Source organism: Hypanus sabinus, chromosome 3 (assembly GCF_030144855.1).
Source record: "Hypanus sabinus isolate sHypSab1 chromosome 3, sHypSab1.hap1, whole genome shotgun sequence".
NCBI classification, from domain to species: Eukaryota; Metazoa; Chordata; class Chondrichthyes; order Myliobatiformes; family Dasyatidae; genus Hypanus; species Hypanus sabinus.
In genome coordinates this window covers 124,066,190-124,089,167 of record NC_082708.1, presented here as the reverse complement: position 1 = coordinate 124,089,167, position 22,978 = coordinate 124,066,190, and the positions used below count along the sequence as shown (strand labels likewise).

General features: G+C 42.5%; 1 protein-coding gene across 3 annotated transcripts in view; it reads left to right on the top strand.

The window, feature by feature from the left end:
* The first annotated feature begins 392 nt into the window (after positions 1-392).
* Positions 393-22,978, top strand: part of LOC132391634 (short transient receptor potential channel 3-like) — a 140,662-nt gene continuing 118,076 nt past the window's right edge. For 2 of the 3 annotated variants that reach the window (XM_059965077.1, XM_059965076.1), the window contains exon 1: positions 393-968. In XM_059965077.1, coding sequence (XP_059821060.1) covers positions 811-968 — 158 coding nt within the window. In that variant the 5' untranslated portion in view covers positions 393-810. Of the gene's footprint in view, positions 969-1,647; positions 1,763-22,978 lie in introns of those variants that run through there. The other variant, XM_059965079.1, reaches the window with a different exon arrangement.

The following is a 22,978-nucleotide window of genomic DNA, read 5'->3' as shown; positions in this document are numbered from 1 at the left end:
TCTCTCCACTCATCCCCTGAACCTGGAGACTTCCCCATCTCTCTCCACTCATCCCCTGAGCCTGGAGACTTCCCCATCTCTCTCCACTCATCCCCTGAACCTGGAGACTCCCCCATCTCTCTCCACTCATCCCCTGAGCCTGGAGTCTTCCCCATCTCTCTCCACTCATCCCCTGAACCTGGAGACTCCCCCATCTCTCTCCACTCATCCCCTGAGCCTGGAGTCTTCCCCATCTCTCTCCACTCATCCCCTGCCCTTTCTCTGCTTTTATTGGGGAGCTCGCAGAAACTTGGGAATCGTCTCTCTCCACAGAGTTCCGAAAATTAATAATTGATTACCGTATTTGAATTAATAAGATGGACTTTTCGGAGGAAACTACCGAGCCGAGCACTCTCGTGTTTGCTCAAGGGTCTGTGAGTCAGTGCTGAGGTTCTAATGCGGTATCGATTTTCGTGGCTTTTGACCCGCCTCCCACCTCCAGCACCAGCTGCTCAGACGCTTTAACTTTTCACCTGAGAGGCGAGTTGGTGTTTGCTCGACGCGATGCCAGACCGCTGACCGTGCGGCATCACTGTCTCTTACGAAGCTCCCGGTGTCAGAGGAGAGAGAGTGTGTGTGTGTCGGGAGGGGGGTGTTGATCAGAACCGTTGTAGGTTAGCCAGTGTCACTCTTCCCTGGTGAATCTGCGCCAGTGCCACCGGCACCAGGAGAAATCCCACTGCAGCGGGGTGCAATGAGTTGCGGCGGCCCACAGGAACGTGATTAATTCTACTTTCTATATATACTGGCGTGAACTAATATTCAGCCTGAATGTCAGAAGAAGGGAGAAGGTGCCAGGTTCAGACAAGTGTGTCCTTCCATGAAGAAGAAAACAGACGCGACGGGAAAGAGGAGAACGGAGATCTTAGTTCGCATCATCACAACCCAAAAGCAGAGGACAGGAGTCTATATGGATATCCAAAAACCATGTAAGTACTTTTACTTCCCGTTCATTCACAGACAAATCATGTTTTTTTTCAATGAGAATCGAATTCATCAAATTCTAGTAAAGAAGGAAAGGAAATATTAAGCCATTTTGAAATAATTTTCCTTCGATGGTGCCTCGTTTTAATTTAAAAAGCAATACAACTTTTGTTGGATGTTGGAGATGAATAAAATGAGGAAATGCTGAGTTAATGTGGTCTGAGGGCTCACTGTAAGCTCAAATGTATAGGCTCAACTTTAACGTGATCCCGAGAATAATCGTAAAATCGAACGGAACTAGAAGGAAACATTTGATTATCTAGCTTTAACCGCTAATCCCCTCGCTGAAACTACCTGTATAAATCAGTAGTTGTGTATATTGAGGGCTTTGCTGCCGCGCATTAAAATTCTAATCATTTAGAGTTAATTTTAAATAGCTCGGCAACCTGTGATTATTTAATTCCTGAGTTCCTAACCTGAATGTACGGCTCAAGATGAAGGTTATCTCAATATCTCCAAAATATTTCTTCAGAAAATATGGTTTAATGAGGTGAAATTAGGATTTAGGTGTTTTACCCAACTGGAAAATTAGCGCCACCAAGCGAGCCAGTGGGTAAGTCACTGAGTTCCGACCATCATCTATCTGTTCACTTGCCTCAAAAGCATCGCGACGCTAACAAGTATAAACGCACTCACTCAGATGGGCAATGGGAAGATTCACTGTTGCTTAGTTCAAGAGCAGATCGAGATTCCTTGCACCAAGTACCGGAGCGACGCCCATTCTGAGTCCACTGGACAGGTGAGTTTGCGATGAATTGTGAAGACAGGGTTAACAAAGGATGATTGCCCTTGACTTAACTCTGCACTCGCCAACCGACTACCGGAATTTATCTGAGGCTTTTAACGAACTTCGTTTTTTTTTTCAGCCATATGTCTTCTTGCTAATATGAACCGATAAGACCAAGGCACCTTCCAGCTCCTGGTCAGAAACCTTCTGAGTTACTCTACTTCAAGTAATGTTAAATGTATTAGGAGTTTCTACTTCCGCCTCCTTTCCAGCCAGTGAATTCCAGACTCAGACCCCTCTTTGGATATTTTAATAATGCTCAGATCCCCTCTACTTCATCTATCATTCGCTTTAAATCTATGATCCTTAGTAAAGCCTTCCCATTCCTTCTCTCTTTACCCCTTCTGGTTTTGTGTACATCAATTTAATCTCCTCTCAGCCTCTGTTTCCTCCACTGAACTTCCCTGTCTTGGTAATAGTATGGCAATCTCCTCATAGACCCTCTGGTGCGATCATCCTCCCTGTAAAGTAGTGACGACAACTCTACACAGTAACCTGGGTACAGTCAAAGTAGGTTTTTATGGTTCTGGCAACACTATCAGTGCCTTTATTCTGTGGCTTAACCAATAAAGGATAGCCGTGCATATGTCCTCATGACCCTTCTAACTGCCCGACTATTTTCAGAGATCTGTGGATTGAAACAGCTGGATGCCTGTGCCCCTCAACACTTATCACCATCCTACTTTTTTATAGAATGTTCCATTACTTTGCACATCTTCAAAGACGCTACTTCACATTTCTTCAGAATGAATTCCACATACTGGATCTCTGACCGACTAACCTCCTGAATTCTGCAACCTTGTTTCATACTTTCAACCCTTCAGCCAATTTTTTTGCCTCTTTTGTAAACTCTTTTATCATGTTCCCTGCATTTATTTTGAAATCATTATACATATATACACCTAACATGGGAATCCATGTTTCTGATCAGTTAGGGGCATTTGGTTTTGGGAGCAGTCTTGTTACATCCAAACCGCCATATTCAATGACATTCCTACCTAACAACATTAAAAAAATATGATATGACCTCTCCTTAACATGCCTAAGCTGACAGCATTTGATTATTTTAAGAATTTCAAGCAATAATTTATACTGTCCCTCAGAATTCTTTCCAGAATTTGGCTGAATGATCTGTAATTATTCAGTCCAACCATTTCTTTCCTATTAAATAAAAAAATCATGTCATCTAAATTCAAGCCCTCAGGTATCCTGCCCTTTCTCCCTTCCTTTTCACAGCAGCATAGGTACATGTTATCTTACTTGTTCTGTTTTTCATTTTTTAAAAATCTTAACCCCTTGATGTTTGCTAGCTCCCTATTTAAATCAGATTTATTAGTATGAATTATTCCTTTTTCACTATAACATCTGCATCATCTCTCACTCTTCTGGGAAGACATACACACACACACACAAAGTACCTAATTATAGCTCTCCTCATTCAAGGCACCACATTTTTGGAACGATGTGAAGGTCCTAGAGAGGACAATAATTTACAAGAACAATTCTTTGAATGCTGCACATCTTTTACAAGTATAGACTAATGTATCAGGAACAGTTCTCCTAAAGTCAGAGAAGGTTGAAAGGAGAATTGTTAGGGATGATCACAGTCAGCTTAGAGGGTAGAGAGAAATATTCCTTAGTGGAAATAGATTTAATGCAATTAGCAAAGGATCCAGGGAAGATGTGAGGGAGAATATTTTTAATGCAGTGGGTGGTTACGATTTGGAAGTAAGGTGGATCCAGGTTCAGTTGTTCTGTTTTTACAAACAGTGAATTGGATTTGTGAAATAGAAGGAAGGAAGATGTGGAAATGGTGAGGAATAAGCAGGTGCCTGGGTTTCTGTTTGAAGAATTGTCACTGGCTTTATGAGTCAAACAGCATCCAGCTATGATGTAACGATTCCATGTTTTTATTTTTGTGTTTTCTGCCTTCTCAAAGGATGCTTTTTGCTATATAAAAAAACCGTAAGACCATAAGACATAGGAGCAGAATTGGGCCATTTGGCCCATAAAGTCTGCTCTGGTTTTTTGATCAGGGGTGACTTATTTTCTCTCAGTCCCATTCTCCTGTGTTCTCCCCATAACTTTTGATTCTCCTTATACTTAGGTACCAATCAATCTCAGCTTTAAATATACCTAATGACTTGGCCTTTGTGACAATGAATCCACAGATTCACCATCCTCTGGATGAAGATACCCCTCCTCTGTTCTGAAGGAACACCCCTCCATTCAGAGGTAGTGACTCTAGTCCTAGACTGTACCACTATTGAAAACATCCTCTGCACATCCACTCTATCTAGGTCTTTCAATATTTAGTAAGTTACAATGAGATCCCTCCTCATTGTTCTAAACTCCAGCGACTACAAGCTCAGAGCCATCAAAAACAGATCTCATATGTTAACCCTCTCATTCCCAGGATCATTCTCATAAACCTCCCTTGGACTCTGCCCAATGCCAACACATCCTTTTGTAGATTTGGGGCACAAAACTGCTCACAATACTCCAAGTACAGTCTGACTAATGCCTTATGAAGCCTCAGTATTACATCCTTGTTTGTATATTCTAGTCCTCTTGAAGTGAATGTTAGTATTGCATTTGCCTTCCTTACTACCAACTCAACCTGCAATTTAATCTTTAGGGAATGCTGCACTAGGACTCAACATTTCTGAACCCACACACCATTTAGAAAATAGTCAATGCCTTTATGCCTTCTGCTGATACGTTCCCCCACACTGTATTCCATCTGCCACTTTTTTGCCCATTCTCCTAATCTGTCCAAGTCCTTCTGCAGACTTCCCACTTCCTCAAGACCCGCCTCTCTGTCTATCTTCATAACATTTACAAATCCATCAATTCAGTCATCCAGATCATTCAAGTAGTGGTCTCAACACTGACTTTTGTGGAATCTCACTAGTCACCGACAGCCAACCTAAAAAGGCCCCTTTTACTTCCACTCTTTCCCTTCTGCCTATCAGCCAATCTTTTGTCCATGTTGATCTTTCCTATAATACCATCTTGTTTAGCAGCCTCATGTGTAACACCTTGTCAAAGGTCTTCTGAAAATGTACACATCTACTGCCACTCCTTTTTCTATCCTGCCTGTCATTTCATTAAATAAGTCTAACGGATTTGTCAGCCAAGACTTCCCCTATGTTGACTTTGACCTATTTTATCATCTGTCTCCAAGTACCCTGAACCTCATCTTTAATAATAGATTCCAACATCTTGCCAACTATTGAATCAGGCTAACTGGCCTATAATACCATGCTACTCTTTCATTTATTATGGAACCAGAAAGTGTTGGAAATTCTCAGCAGTTCAGTCAAAATCTGTGGACAGAGAAGTAGCTAATCTTTCAGCCTCATTGCCTTTCATCAATTCCGTTTGTTTCTTTCTGTCCTTATCCTCTGAAAAACATATATTTCACTCTAGTGTGGAAATATATGTTCATATATTTTAATATTCAGTTGTTGTATTTTGCATTATATCCCTTTTTCTTGTTACCTATGTATATGTTTCTAACTATCCAGGAAGTGAGGGCTGAGGGGATTATCTTCATTTGGAAGCCCTACACTTTTCTTTGATAAGAGTCATCACTAAATATTCTACTTAACTTCTGTGGTGAGAACTTTGATTTTAGCAACATTTGTTCCTATTGGGCTTCATTTCATACAAATCCAGCAGTTGTATTGTCAAAGCTGACTTATCAGCTAATCATATTAAACAAAATTATTACGAGTGGTAATATTATTATTACGGGTATTAAACTAGAAAGAAGGATGCCAAAGTTCCTTTTAAACATTGTATTTAGTGATAAATAAAGATATGATATTTTTCTTCCACTTAATGTACAGATTATGGATATCTCTCACTAACTTAGTATTTATGGCCCATCCTGTTCACTGTGGAGAAGCTGTTGATGCAAGGTCACTTGAAATAACTGTTGTCCTTCTGGTTAAGGTAATTCAGTAGTCATCAAGTCAGAAGTGTGTGAATTGGAAGGAAGTATGTGGCTGGTTTGATTTAATCTGCTTTTATGTGAGAGAACATGCTTGGCAATTTTGCACATTCTCAGATCAGTGCCAGCTCTGCTGGAAAAGCATGGATAAAGGAGGAATAATTTGGACTGCATATCATCAGAGTCACAGCCAAGATGCTGTCTGGTCTCATAAGCCATGTCCCATAGCACACAAAGTGAATCAAACTGGCTGATGTCTGGATTCTGTGATGATAATAATACCTGGAGAAGACTGATCATGAATCAGACAGTCTATATTCCTGGCTGAAAATGGCAGCAAGTGTTTCATCCTCATTGAGGATTAGAATAAGCTTATGTCCTTTGCAATGATATAGGGTTTGCTGTTCATGGAGTTCTGAACTCAGACGAATATCTTATGCCCTAACTCAATTGTCCCGAACCACCGGTCCGCAAAGCATGTGACACCGCCCTAACTGATATAGATAGTGATGGATCCCCTGAATAGTGGGAGATTACACTTGAGTCATCTACTCTTCAAAGGCTAGATCACTTCCCTGTTTATCCTCCACAGAGAGTTTAGCTGCCAATACACACTATTTGAGTGGTGAGCCCCCCTTGCCCTATCAAAGAGGAGATACTTCCACTAACAAAATAGCTTAAGCACATTTCATTTGTTTTTAGTGATACACATTTTGATAAAATTCTTAAAACATTTATAACTCACTGAGGATTTCTATCTTATAAAAAATTTCTAAATTACATACAATTCAAAAGCACAAAGGATTTCCAAAACACAAGTACAATTATTATAAGTTAAAAAGACATCCTAATGAGTTGCAGGCCAATGAGTTGTCTGTTGCAGAAATCAAAAGCAGAACAATGTATTCTAGTCTTCCATCTTGCTGCCATTCTTCTTGTCATTCCTTGACCATTCCTAACAAGCCTGACTACATACTGTTTTTTGCTTCTTGGTGACTTCACATGCGTGTGATGTTTTTCATTTACATTTGTCAGGCCAGGTGAATGTAGTGTTTAATTAAGCTGAAACAGACCCCATTGTTTTCTCTTGATTAAATAAAGGGCCAATGAAATCCCTTTTGTCACTTGTTTACAACGAGAGGCTGAACAAGGAATATTGAATGGAAGTTTAACTTATTCAAAAACAACTCTTTGACCCCTGGAAAGTCAGCTGCTGTGTTAGAAATCTCAGCTTGGCAAAGAACCCCCAGGGTCCTGGACAGTGAACATCCATCACACCTCTCCCTCCTGATAATCATTTAATTGTCAAATTGAACGATGAGTAGGACCAAAATAAAGAAGAGCACTCAGCAGAAACAACACCCAATTGCGCACTGGTGATGTCAACTCGGCTGGTGATAAAACACTTGCGACCTAACCGCCAAGCTCCGAAAACAACCCTACAAACAAGAAGCCAAGCTGAGCTGCCCCCTTTCTCCTTCATTTCAAACATCCTTCATCTTGGAAATAAATTCCAATATCTATGGAGTATGAAGCAACAATATATAAGTTACACTCAGTTTTAGAAACAAAATCTGAAAGTGCATTCACATTGATTTAGAAGACATGAGCAGAAATTCTAAAATAACAGCTCTTTGTTATACTGATCTGCTGCATTGTCATGGATATAATCTTTTTGGGATAAAATCACATTCCTATTCTGTTAGTTCAGCTGAATACAATAGACCACATGGTATCACTGACGAATCTTAGTGTTCCAAAACCTTCCTTAAAACAAAATTGTCATGTGCTATAGTTTCCCTAAATATTAACCATAACTTGCTTCAAATGTAATAGATTTTAAATTTGAGACTTTCTGAAATCAAAGTTGAGTTTATTGTCATATGCACAAGTACAGGTGAGATGAAAAACCTCAATTGCAGTATCACAGACGCAGTAATATATGGGTTTGTTGACTTGTATGTACAAGGACTAGTATCAAGCTGCAGTGTCGCAGGGGGGTAGTGGGGATTTGTCGGGTCTCTTTTATTACATGAATGTGTTCTTGGGTGTAATGTGGTAATGTGTTTTAGTAGCTTGCCCTTACATTAAGTCTGCCTTGCTATGCTGTATTCACGAGTATTCATATACAGTTAAGAGACAATTAGACTTGAATTGAAGAAAAGCATAAATTAAACAAATTACACACAATTTTGCAAGGAAATACAATTAGAACAAAAAAGTCCACTTTAGATCAAAGTGGTCAACTTGTGTTGGGAAACTAGTGATTAGTGTTTTGCTAGTTGGTTTAAGAACTAAGTGATTGAAAGGCAGTAGCTATTCACGAACTTCGTGGTGTGCAACTTAAGTCTTTCTGTCAGGCTTGGACAGGTAGGAAGCCCCCAGTCTCCTCCCAGCTAACAGAATTCCCCCACTGCTCGCTTTCAACTCCTTACTTGCAGCCTATTTAAACGCAGCTCTCATCCACAGCCCTTGTTCACCCATTGAACCAGCCAGCCCCAACCAGTTGCTCCTAACCTCCAGTTACCATTCCTGATGCAGGGCCTCGGCCCGAAACGTTGGCTACTCTTTTCTCACGGATTCTGCCTGGCCTGCCGAGTTCTTCCAGCGTTGTGTACGTATTCTTTGATCCACAGCATCTGCAGTTGTATTTTTGTGTCTCCAGTTACAGTGTTGTCTGTGATGGTTCGAATTTCTTCTCTCTTGTTTTGTGGCTCCTCATGACTTATTCTTATTGAAAGCTGTTAGGAAAGTGAATCATCTCCACTGCTCTGACTTTGGGTTAAGCCTCTGCTCCATTTCCCAACAGGCTGGGTGAAGTAGCTATTGACCTAGCAGAGTTTGCTTATCTAAAGGAAGTCATTTGTCAACATGAGTGCGTGATCGAGAAGCAGCAGGAAGCCACTGACCATCTGCTCACCACTCTCAACCAACCCTCTGTCTCGACTCAGCAACCCTGCCCCAGTCATCCTCCTTTCTGGGAGCCCTGGGTTCCAGTGTCTGAACTCTTTGACAAATCCCAACCTGACGCCGCAACTTCCTGTCACATTGTTACTTACATTTCAAGCTTCAGCCATCTCTATTTTATGGACAAGTTTGCCTTCGTCATCTCGTTCTTGGCTGGGTGAGCTCTGACTAATTCGCACTATAAGATCCCGACCTACAATGTGTATGAAGATTTTAGCACTGGGATGCCCCATGTTTTTGACCACCTGGGAGGTGGAAGGGAGGCAGTGGATTAGATAATTTGCCTGCATTAAGGCTCACACTCAGTACTGGATTACACCATCAAATTCGGGACCCAACGGCAGAGTGCGGCTGGAATGCAGAAGCACTGCTAGCCATTATCGTCACAGCCTCTCGGAGCATTTGAAAATGAGCTGCCTACCCAGGAGATGACCACCGACCTCAGAAGCTTCATCACTCTGGCCCACCATATTGACAAGCTTCTTATGGAACGACCCTCCAGACCATCAGCCAGCCCCCAGTCCCATTCCCAGAACCATCTCAGGCTGCAGGACCCTCCTCAGCAATGCCTCCAGAACCCGTGCAGCTAGGGGAAGATCCCTTAAGGCCTCAAGATGAGCACGAGTCCCCTTGGAGAAACAATTGGTGCATCTACTGCGGAGCAGCTAACCACCAGTCCATCAAATCTCCACTGCGTTCAGGAATCAGCACCACAAGGTAGAAATGAGGGACCTTCCATCTGGTAAGCTCTCTCCAGTCCTTTGTTTAATCACAATAGCTGGATTCACTCTCTGTCCTCCTGACCCTGACGGCTCTACGTACACAGGAGGCTCTGGTGAATTTTGGCATAGCAGGCAACTTTACGGACTGAACTGTGTGTGTGCGACTTGGACTCCTGACCAAGTCTACCTCTCATTCCTCTGCATCACGGCTGTTGACAGATGCCCCTTGGGGTCTGGGATAGAGCATGCACATGGCCTGTACTCATGAGCCTCAGAGGGCACTGAGAGTCCATCCAATTCCTCCTTATCAACTCGCCCAACATTCCTCTCATGTTCGGTTACCCTCACTCTCCACTCACAACCCTCACTTCAACTGGTCATTCAGTTCACTGCTGAGTTGGGGACCTACCTGCCTCAATCCCAGTTGACCTGTAAATCTGTGGAGACAGAGGAGTCCCTTAACCTCACCAAACTCCCACAAAATGACTTAGCCATTACCTTCAGAGAAAGAGAAGTCAGAACCCTACCACGTGACTGCCCGATCGACTTCCTCCTGGGCACTACACCTCCCTGAGGTCATCTCTTCTCCCTCTCTCCTCCTGAGAGCCAAGCCATGAACAGCTACAGCACAGCTTCATTCAACCATCCCTGTCCCCAACCAGTGCAGGGTTCCTCTTTGTCAAATAGAAAGATGGGGATGGGTGTTCTTTGTCCCTGTATTGACTACCATGGACTCAACAAAATCACTTTGGAGAACCCAAACCCTTTCCCCTTGATGGATAGTGCATTTGAAAGACTCCACAGGCCCAGATCTTCTCCATACTGGAGGGTGTACAACCTGACCTGAGTCTGCCAGGGAGATGAGTGGAAGACAGCATTCATAACACCCACTGGCCACTACAAATACTCGGTGATGCTTATCAGAATTTCCAATGGTCCAGCTCTGTCCCAAGCTTTCATTAACAAAATTCTTGAGGATTGCTGTACAGATATGAGTTTGTTTACCTCGGGGACATTCTCATCTTCCTCAAGTGCCCCCAAGAACACGTAAAACATGTCTGTTCAGTCCTGCAGCATCTTCTGAAAAGCCAACTATACTGCAAGTTAGAAAAATACAATTTTCACACCCCAGTCGTTTCCTTCCTGGGTTATATCCTTTCACCCAAGGCATATCCATGGACCTAGAGACAGTGCATCCCATCATTGAATGGCTCCCTCAAACAGCTATGTGCCTTCTTGGGCTTCTCCAGTTTCTAGTTCATCAGGAACTTCAGCCAAATCACCGTTCCTCTCACCTTCCTCACTAAGTCACCTATCTCATGGTCAGCTGCTATGGGCCATGGTTTCAAGGAGCTCAAGAGATACTTCAGTACCACTCCCATTATCTACCATCGAAACCCTTCTAGATATTTAGTGGTACAGGTGGATACATTTGGCATGGGTGCTGGGGCATCCTATCCCAGCAAGGACTGGATGGAAGACATACCCTTGTGCTGCCTTCTTGCACAATTTCAACTCTACATAATGCCTTCATAGAGTAGGAAGCAGGGAGCTACTCGCCATTAAATAGACCTTGGAGGAACAGAGACATTGGCTGATGGGAAATATCAAGCCCTTCCTGATCTGGTCTGACCACCAGAACCTCATACCCATTCGACAAACTTGACAACTTAACCCACGTCAGGCTTGCTGCGCCCTCTTCTTCCAACGATTCAACTTTACCATCTCCTACCAACCCAGCTCCAAGAACACTGAGGCAGACACCCTGCCACAACAGTTTATCTCAGCTGAATTTGTGATTGACTCTCAGCTCATCATTCTATCCTTCCAGAGCGTATGGGACCTTGAGAACCAGACTGTCAGGCCCTGCAACATGAGCCTGCTTCAGCCGACACACCTGACATCCACATGCATGTGCTGGTGGCCATGATCTCCTCACCCCTCTCTAGCTATCCAGGGACACAGCAGACTCTGGATTTTCTGTGACGGCGGTTTTGTTGGTCCACCATGATCGCAGGTGTATGTCAGCTCATCTCTGCCTACCCTCAATATGCCCAGACCCTTTCCTCCAAACAGTGATTCTCTGGGCTTTTGTAGCTCCTACTGGTCCCTCAATGCTTGTGGTCGCACATCACCATGGATTTCTTCATGGGTTTGCCACCGTTTGTTGGGGCTACAGTGATCATACCAATGGAGGACCAGTTCTGCAAGCAGGCCCAGAGATTACCTCCAGAGTCTCCCTCAGGCTATTGTTTCAGACCAGAGCCCACAATTCATCTCTCACTTCTGTTGAGCCTTTTGCTCCCTCCTCTGCGCCTCAGTGAGTTTGTCCTCTGGCTGTCATTCGCAGACCAGCAGTCAGAAAGAGCCATTCAGCAAGTGGAGAAGTTTCTGCGATGCTAAGCTACCTTCAACCCTTCCACATCGAAGAATTATCCCTTCCCACGGAGGAGGCAACAGTGGAGGTCCTGTCCGCCAACACCCTGGTTTGCCACTGCCAGAATGGTTGGAAGAGGGCATGGAAGGCCATCCTAGCTGCTAATTAGCTGCTGACTGCCGGCAGACCAATCACTAATGGTAGCTAGCCAGACTACTCTGGCCTGGTGACTGTATCTGGCTGTCTACCTGAGATCTGTCCCTGTGCACCAATGCCTGCAAGCTCTCACCCTGGTTCATCATTCCAGTAGCACACACCGCATCAATTCAGTCACTTACTGTCTCCAGCAGCCACCACCCCTCAGGATGACACCTACCTTCCACGTGTCCTGCCTCAAGCCTCTTGTCCATGGAGGCAGCACTCAACCAAACTGAGCCTGCACCTCCAGAACCTACGATGGTGAAAAGCATTCCAGCATACACTGTTGTGTTCTTTATACGTACCGTGGGTTACTCATAAAGATGCATATTCTGGAAGAACATAACTAGAACTTATATTTAACAGCAAACAGAAAATTACGTCCTAACTACAAGCTTCTCGATCATTCTGTCAGTTCTGCGCATGCTCATAGCTCCATTCGATCACTTTCTGACACGTGACATCACCACATCTTCCTTAAAAAGAAAAACAATGAGCAACATTAATCAAAACAAATGCATAATTTAACATGTCGCTATCAGTCTCTCTGGGGGTTTACGAACACAAGTAGACCTTCTAAGTAGTTCACTTCAGTGTTTCATCATTACTTTCATGTTTTGTCTGGTCTGCATCAGTTAACTGAAACTTTGAAGTTGGCTCTTTCTTAAGGTCTTTGCAAAGAAATTGCAATTCATTCATTAACTGTCTAATCTCTTTTTTATGCTGAGACTTCATTATTTCAATAAAATTTCTCAATTCCTTCACTTGTGCTTTCACTTCTTCAGTTGGATCCTGATTCTTGTCACTCTTTGGCTTCAGATCAGTATTGAACTGTACCGGCAAGTTTGGTCTCTGTCCTCCTCTTTTCACCAAATTCAGTTTCTCACAGGCAGATAGACCCAGTATTGACGGTACATTTTTTAGCACTACCGCAAATGAAAGCGTATGCTCAATATTTTTGAGTGATACTTTTGGCACACATGTTCCTTTAACTGGAATGTCTGCACCTGAATACCTGGTCACTTTTATATTTGTCTGATGTAACTTTGGTCTTGCTCTAATAAATTAAATTCAGTTTCTGCAAGAACATTTACTTGAGCTCCAGTATTCAGTTTAAACAGAATACTGTTTTGGTTCACTTGCAATGGAATAATCCAGTCATTCTTACTTTGTTTGTTTTCACAAAGCACATCAATATAAAACTCCTCACGTTCATTTTCAAGCACTGCATTTACGTGTTTTATTTCCTTTGTACTTCTGCAACAACTTGAAAAATGATTACTCTTATCACAGTTGTTGCACACTTTCCAATACGCTGGACACATTTTAGATCAGTGCTTCTTCCCACAGTGATCACAAAGATTTTTTCTTTCAGATGACATCTTGCTCTCTGTTGGTTTCATTGCCGCTTCATTATTTTTTCTAACATGTTCACAGTTATTCACAATGTGTACGCTGTAGTTCTCAATAAAAAGCTCTTTTGCCTGCAACTTCACGGACTCAGAAGCTTTGGAGAGAATCAAATTTACATCTGGTTCTCTCAACAGTCTTTCTCTCAGAGCATTATCCAGAATGCCACAAACAATTCCGTCAGCTCTGCAAACTGCAAGTTTTATTGTGGTTTCTCAACTCGGTAACAAATTGATCAATTGTTTGACCAGCTTTCTGCTTGCATGTACAGTTGGCCCTCCTTATCCGTGGGGGATTGGTTCTGGGACCACGGATACCAAAATTCGCGGATGCTCAAGTCCCTTATTTAACATGTATGAGTGCAGTGGTCTTTAGGACCCAGCGGAACCCTGGACTTTATTTAACATGTCTCTGTGCAGTGGACATTAGGACCTAGCAGCGAGCTCTGAATCCGCAGTGTTTCTGTTCACGACAATAATCACAATCGCGATTGAAAATAAGGTGGAAGTAATAAAGCGATCAGAAAGAGGTGAAACGCCATTGGTCATTGGAAAAGCATTAGGCTACAGTTGGTCAACAATCGGAACAATTTTAATGGAGAATCTGAAAGGCCCTGCCTTGATGAAAGCTACGATTATTACTGAGCAACACAGTGGTTAAATTATTGAAATACGTATGTTTCTTAAGTATTTTATGTGCATTGAAAGGTAAAGTTTGTACTATATATACTAAGAAAAATGTCTGACTAACTGACGCTAAATAATACCGGATGTATGTGTTCTGACTTCAAATCCGACTTAAAGACGGACTCAGGAACGAAACTCATTCATAACCCGGGAACTGCCTGTACTTCAGAGTCATTTCTAGATTACTTACAATACCTAATACAATGTAAATGCTATGTAAATAGTTGTTATACTGTATTGTTTAGAGAATAATAGCAAGAAAAAATAGTCTGTACATGTTCAAGCAACGAGTGCTGGAGAGAGAACTTCCAGGTTTTCCCGATCTGCGGTTGGTTGAATCCGCGGATAAGGAGGGCCGACTGTAAACAATTTATACAATTCATACATCACATTGCGCTTCAGTATGCAAAACGCTTCAAACTTGTTGATTATCACTTTTAGATTCAAATTATCTCCATTCTCAAAAGTAAAATGGTTATATACCTCAATTGCGTTATCACCAATCACGTGGAGTAGAATCGCAGCTCTTGTTTTTTCCGATATATTTTCTGCTCCAATCGCTGATAAATAAATTTCAAAACGCTGTTTAAATCTTTTCCAGTTTTCAGCTACGTTTCCAGTCAGCTGAAGCGTTGATGGGGGTTGTAAAATTTCCATTCTTAAAGCTGTTAGCAAACAATGAAAAAGTTTGTGCTTTTTTTTTGATTATCTTCGCTTCTTCCGTGTTAGAGAAATGAATTAATCTTCCAGACCGATTTCTGACACCATGTAGTGTTCTTTATACGTACAGTGGGTTACTCATAAAGACACATATTCTGGAAGAACTTAACTTTTATTTAACAGCAAACAACAACCACGTCTTAACACACAAGCTTCTTGATCATTCTGTCAGTTCTGCACATGCTCATAGCTCCGTCCAATCACGCTCTGGCACGTGACACATGACATCACCACATACACAGGCCTCCGATTTATAGATTCACATTGTCATAGCGGGGTGTGCAGTACACTGTTGGCTGGGAAGGGTACAGCCTGGAGGAGAGATCTTGGATCCATCACTCATTGAGAAGTTCCACCAGAACCATCCATATCACCCTACGCCATCAGGTGCTGGCTGTAGGAGGGGTCTGCTGTCAGGCCTGCACAGCCAGGCAGCTCCCAATTCTCACCCAGCTAACAGGAGTCACCTGCCATTCAAATTATACCCATAACCTGCAGCCTATTTAAATCCATCTCCCATCCTTTTGATCACCCATTGAACCAGCCAGCCCCAACCAATTGCACCTAGCCTTCTGTTACCTTGTGGCATGTGGTGTTTAGTGTCAGCTCGCTCTTGTTTTGTGGCCCCTTGTGGCTTGTTACTTTTTGCAGTATATTATTAAAGTTGTCATTCATTGCTGAATCGTCTCCACTGCTTTGTTCTTGCATCGAGCCTTAGCTACATTTCTTGACACTTTCTGTACCTCCTGCCTAAAGATATAAAGGTACGAGGTAAATGCAAGTTTTCTTAAAAAAGGTGTGGTAATCCCAACAATTAATTTCAAATGTCAAGAGAGTATTATGACAGAGGTGAAGTGCTATTGGTATCATCGTTAAATTACTCATTTAATTTCCCAAGGTTAACTTCAGACTTTGCTCTCCAACCATAAATCAATCAAACTCAGACTATTAATCAATTTTGGATGTTCCATTATATGTCCTGGATCACTTATCTTCCTTGCTGTCACTGTTCTTATCTCAGCTCCCCAGGATCTATCGTATTGCACAATTATTTTTGTCAATCGTGATTGCCCAGTTTTATCACTATAATTGAGAGCTTTTCTTCAAGATTGCTAAACTCAGTGTAATTTTCTGTTTGTGTTTTCACTTAGATAATCTGATTAATCTTATTTATACTTTAAAAATAGATTTTTTTGTTTCAATCTGCAAATATCTAATTGAATTTTTTACTTCTAGCTTATAGAATTGTTTGCTGCTGTCTCTGAATAATCTCCTTTTGCAAGTATCAAGAATCTCCTAATCTCTTGGAATTTTCATGGAGTTATTTGTTAACACTTGGACTTTTGCTGATCTACTACTGAATTTACACACAGTAGGCTTATTCAGAAAGTCAGAAGGCATGCGATCCAAGGAAGTTTGGCGAGGTGGATTCAGAATTGGCTTTGCCTGCAGAAAGCAGAGGGTCGAGGTGGAGGGAGTACATTCAGATTGGAGGGTTGTGACTAGTGGTGTCCCACAAGGATCAGTTCTGGGACCCCTACTTTTCATGATTTTTATTAATGACCTGGATGTGGGGGTAGAAGAGTGGGTTGGCAAGTTTGCAGATGACACAAAGGTTGGTGGTATTATGGATAGTGTAGAGGATTGTCGAAGATTGCAGAGAGACATTGATAAGATGGAGAAGAGGGCTGAGAAGTGGCAGATGGAGTTCAACCCGGAGAAGTGTGAGGTGTTACGCTTTGGAAGGACAAACTCCAAGGCAGAGTACAAAGTAAATGGCAGGATACTTGGTAATGTGGAGGAGCAGAGGGATCTGGGGGTACATGTCCACAGATCCCTGAAAATTGCCTCACAGGTAGATAGGGTAGTTAAGAAAGCTTATGGGGTGTTAGCTTTCATAAGTCGAGGGATAGAGTTTAAGAGTCACAAGGTAATGATGCAGCTCTATAAAACTCTGGTTAGGCCACACTTGGAGTATCGTGTCCAGTTCTGGTCGTGTCACTATAGTAAGGAAGTGGAAGCATTGAAAAGGGTACAGAGGAGATTTACCAGGGTGCTGCCTGGTTTAGAGAGAATGCATTATGATCAGAGATTAAGGGAGCTAGGGCTTTACACTTTGAAGAGAAGGAGGATGAGAGGAGACATGTTAGAGGTAAACAAGATTTTAAGAGGAATAGATAGAGTGGACAGCCAGTGCCTCTTCCCTAGGGCACCACTGCTCAATACAAGAGGACATGGCTTTAAGGTAAGGGGTGGGAAGTTCAAGGGGGATGTTAGAGGAAGGTTTTTCACTCAGAGAGTGGTTGGTGTGTGGAATGCACTGCCTGAGTCAGTGGTGGAGGCAGATACACTAGTGAAATTTAAGAGACTACTAGACAGGTAAATGGAGGAATTTAAGGCGGGGGGTTATATGGGAGGCAGGGTTTAAAGGTCGGCACAACATTGTGGGCTGAAGGGCCTGTACTGTGCTGTACTATTCTATGTTCTATAAATGTGAAGGGAACTCAATAGAGATCTCTTGTATCTTCCCCAGTGTTGCAAAGGATGACATGTCTGGATCGTGCTTCATTGTGGTAATGCAATTCAGAATCAGGTTTAATATCAATGACGTATATATAAAATTTGTTGTTTGTGCCAGCAGTACAATGCAATACATAACAATACTGCAACTTACATTAAGAAATATTTTTTAAAAACCTCAGTGCCTTAGAGCAACAACTAAGGTAGTGTTCATGGACCATTCTGAAATCTGAGGGCGGAGGCTAAAACATTGAGCGTGTGTCTTCAGGCTCCTGTACCTCCTCCCCTATAGTCAGTAATGAAAAGAGAGCATGGCAAGAGTCCTTAATGATTAATGCCACCACCTTGTATCTTTGCTTTTGAAGATAGTATAAAACATTGGTAACATAAACATGGCGACAATAAGTGGTGACTCTTTGTGTGCAGCTCCAACTGAAATCATCAAATACCCCCATTTAGGACTACTATAGCTGAAATCTACATTCACAGCCATGGGTATTTCAGTAAGCAAATTCATCTTTAAGACATTTAAAACATCTATTAGTCCTCAAAATTGATGGCAGGCTCAGGCCACAAGTGTAGTTTCCCGCTTAAGAAAATGGAAGTGGGAATGTGCACTGGTCAACAAGTTTGATTGAAACACAGAGTTCTTAGACCACCACTCACTACTGTCTTGCTGGTGAATGTACGGTCTCTGGAAAATAAAATTGAAGACCTCAGAGTAAGATTGTAGGACATCAGGAAATGCTGTGTACTTGGCTTCACAGAAGCATGGCTCACCTCTGCCATTTCAAATACATTGTTGCAGCCCAATAGTTTCACCATTCTCCACAAACACACATCAGTTGAGTCTTTTAAAGGTAGAGGAGGGGAGAATGCCTCATGATTAACTCATCATGGTGCACTGATGTGATGGTTCTATCTCAGTACTGCTCAACCAACCTGGAACATTTAGCAGTCAAAAGTCAACTATTGCATCTGTCGAAGGAGGTTTCTGCCATCATGTTGGTAGCAATGTTCTTTCCACCTCAGGCCGATGTTAGGCAGGCACTGGAGGAGCTGAGCACTGTGATCAGCAGTCACAAATCAGTGTACCCTGATGCCTTCCTTATCATTGTGAGGGATTTTAACCAGTCCAGCTTGAAGAAGTTTCTGAACAACTACCACCATCGTATCACCTGTGGAACCAGAGGAGCCAACACACTTGACCACTATTACACCACCATCAAGAATACTTACTGTGCCATCCCGCTTTGGAAAATCCAATCACTGAGCTGCACTTCTACTCCCAATGGATAGGCAGAGACTAAAGACAGCAGCACCAATGGTGAGGACCGAGAAGATATGGTCAAGGGAGGCAGAGGAGCAAGTATAGGACAGCTTTGAGTTGGTGGTCTGGATGATAATCAGGGATTCATCTTTGAATCTGAATGAATACACCACAATTGTCATCAAATTCATCAAGAGCTGTGTGGATGAGCTTGTGCCTTTGAGAACGTACTGGACATACCCTCACCAAAAGTCATGAATGAACCAGAAAATTCATTATCTGCTGAGGGCTCTATCTGTGGCATTCAAGGCCTGTGATACAGAACTTTACAAGAAGTTCTGATATGACATATGGAAGGCTATTTTAAGAGCAAAACAACAATTCCATTTGAAGTTAGAGATGGAATTGGATCTACGTCAGTTCTGGCAGGGTTTTGCAGGCCATTATTTCTTAGAAGGCAAAACCTAACATCACGAATAGCTGTGATGCTTCACTCTCAGATAATCTACAAGATTTTTATGCAAGTTTTGAAAGGGAGAATAAAAATACATCTGGACAAATTCCTGCAGCATCTGGCAACCCTGCAATCTGTGTCTTGAACATTTTTCATGAGGATGAACCCTGTAGGGCATTAGGCCCTGATGGTGTACCTGGTAGGGAACTGAAAACCTGTACCAACCAACTGGCGGAAGTGTTCAAGGACATCTTCAATCTCTGCTGCTGCAGTTTCAGGTTCCCACCTGCTTCAAAAGGGTGCCATTAAGTGAGTAATTTAATGATGATGCCTATAGCACTTCACCTCTGCCATAATATACATACCAGTGCCCAGGAAGAGCAGGGTGAGCTGCCTCAATGACTATCACCCAGTGGCACTCACACCTACTGTTAAGAAGTGCTTTGAAAAGTTGTTCATTGCCAGAATCAACTCCTGTCTAACAAAGGACCAGGATCCACTGCAATTTGCTTATTGCCACAATAAATGGATGCAATCTCACTGCTTCTCCATTCAGCCTCGGATCAACCTGGACAATAACAATACCTACATCAGGCTGCTATTTCTTGATTATCGCTCAGTGTTCAGAACAATCATACCCTCAGTACTAATCAACAAGCTCCAAGACATGGACCTCTACACCTCTGCAATTGGATTCTTCACTTACTCATTGGGAAACCACAGACTGTGCAGATCGGAAAGAACATCTTGCAGACAGTCAGCACTGGTGCACCTCAAGGATGTGTGCTCAACCCACTGTTCTACTCTCTCTACACCCACAACAGTGTGGCTAGGCGCAGCTCTAGTGCCATCTATAAATTTGCTACTGTTGGCAGAATTTCGGACGATGATGAAGAGATGTACAGGCATGAGTTAGATGAGCTGGTTGAGTTGCGTCGAAACAACAACCTTGTACTCAACATCAGTAAGGCCAAGGAATTAATAGTTTACTTCAGGAGGGGAAGTCGAGGGAGCACTCACCAGTTCTCATCGAGTGATCAGCAGAGGAAAGGATCAGCAGCTTCAAGTTCCTGGGTGTCAACCTCTCTGAGGATCTATCCTGATGCAATTAGAAAGAAGGCAGGACAGCTGCTAAATTTCATTAGGAATCTGGGGAGACTTGGCACGTCACCGAAACCTCAAATATTTGTACATTTGTACGGTGGAGAGCATTCTAACTGGTTGCATCACCGTCTGGTACAGAGGGATTGTAAAAAGCTGCAGAAAGCTGCAAACTCATTCAGCTTCATCAGGGGCACTAGCCCCCCCCCCCCCCCCCCCGCGTCAAGGACATCTTCAAAAGGTGATGCCTCAAAAAGGTGGCATCTGTTATTAAAGACCCCCCCACCATCCAGCACAAGTCCTCTTGTCATTGCCTCATCACGGAGGAGGAACAGGAGCCCAAAGACATTCAGTGTTTTAGGAACTGCTTCTTCCCAGCGCCATCAGATTTCTGAATGGACAAAGAACCCATGTACACTAACTCACTATTTTTTTCTTTATTTGCTCTCTGTCTGCACTATTCATTTAATATCATTTATTTATGTATATTATAGTTCTTAATGTCATTTATAGTTTATTATGTATTAAAATGCACTGCTGTCACAAAGCAACATATTTCATGGTATGTGTCAGTGATATTAAACCTGGTTCTGATTGTAATTCCTGTTCTCAGTGCCAGGAAGACTAGTTTCCACGATGGAGTTGCTTGAGTTTGCAAGCCACAAAACTGACATACTTTTTCTTAGCAGCACTTCATTGACTAAGACATAGATGGGACAATCTTAAGGAACACAAGGTGAGTTTATTTCTGTACCATTTTTACGAGATTGAGCCTGTTAGGCTTTATACCATCATCTGAATGCCTTGGAATAAAATAATCTTTCTCTACTCTCCTGATTTTGGGTCATACACTGTGTGTTATGCATTGTGTAGAGGGCAATGATGGACGATAGTGAAATCATAAATTGAAGTCCAGCAAATATGAAAAGTGCTGCAAACTATTGAAAACTTTTTAGAAAAGAACAGCAAGACACTAGAGCCTGTCATGCACAAATTGCTGGGTCATGGTGCATAGTTTTTTTTTCTGTTTAACTAAAAAAGGAAACAAACTGTGTAACTGTGATTTCCTGCCATCCTATTCCTGTGAAAAATAATCATATGAAAATATGCGAAAACAAGATCAGCCCTAGTATTTGTGTTGAAAATGGAAAATTACTGTGTTCTGTGTACTGTAATGCAACACATACAGGTTTCATGTATCACAATTTTAGTGAAATTGGACAATAAGTAGAAACTTGGCAGTAAATCTGTGCTAGAGCAGTAGAGTCAGTCATACGTCATGGAAAAAGCCCGCCAAGCCAACAAGATAGTGAAATTTTCCTGCATTTGGCCCTTGGCCTTCTGAACCTCTCCAATTTATGTACCTATCTAGATGTTGCTAATGTGCCATTTCAACCACTACTTCTGGCAGCTCATTCCAAATATGCATCACACTTTGTGTGAAGAAACTGCCCCTAATGTCCCTTTTAAATCTGCTACCTGTGAGATTAACCCTAGACCCTCTTATTTCTAGCAACCCCCCCCCCCCTCCTAATGGTCCAGTCAATAATTAGGGAAGTTAAAATCTCTCAGTAATATTGCCCTATTATGATTAAAATTAGCTGCAATTGGACTTCATACCTGTTCCTCCAATTCTTACTGACTATCATGGGAACCTATAAAACTATCCCATCCAAGTGACCATCCCTGTTTTGTTTCCAAGTTCTACCCATATGGCTTCACTAGATGATTCCACAAGAATATCATCCCTAAGAACTGTTATTGTACACCTGTCTATTCTGATATTTAAGTTCGCAGTCGTTGGCTCCAGTCATATCCCTTGATCTCTCATCAGCCACTCTGAACCCTACTGTGTAGCACAAGCAAACCTCCCTCCAGTTCCGGTGCAACCCATCTCTCTCGTACAGGTCACCCTTACCCAGAAGTAGTCCCAATGATCCAAGAACCTGAATCCCTCACCACTGCACCACCTCCTCAGCCACATATACAACTGAGCTATTTTACTCAAGTTCAAGTTTATTGTGATTTCAACCATAAACATGTATACTACCAAATAAAACAACATTCCTCCAGACCGAGGTGCACAACACAATAAGTATAACTCACACACAGCACATAAAGTAATATTACCACAAATAAATTAACAAATAATAAGGTGCATTCTCACCACAAGTAAACAGTATAGTACTACTGGTACTTTTACATGGTGAGACCTGGGTGGTGGCAGGGAGTTCAGTTGCTTCATGTCGCGGGTGTAGAAGCTGCTAACCATCCTAACATTCCTTGTCTGCATGCTATGGTACCTCCAGCCTGATGAGATTGTTGGATGGTTGATAGGGATCAGTGATAATGCTAAGTGCCCTGCATATGCAGCACTCCTGGTAAGTATCTTGGATGGGTGGAAGAGAGACCCCAATAATCCCCTCAGCAGTCCTCACAACCCTTTGCAGGTCTTGCTGTTAGATCCCTTGCAATTCCCATACCAGGTGATGGTGCAGATGGCCAGGACACTCTCAATGGTGCTCCTGTAAAAGTTGGTTAGAATAGGGGAAAGGGAGGGGTGGACCCTCACTTGCTTTCATCTCCTTAGGAAGTGGAGACACTGCTGTACTTTCTTTACTGAAGTGGTGGTGTTGAGGAAGCAGGTGAGATCCATTATGTGCACTCCCAGAAACCTGGTGCTCCTAACTCTCCCCACAGAAAAGCCATTTACGAGGGGTGATTGATAAGTTTGTGGCCTAAGGTAGAAGGAGATGAGTTATTAACTTCAAACTTTCTGCACAAT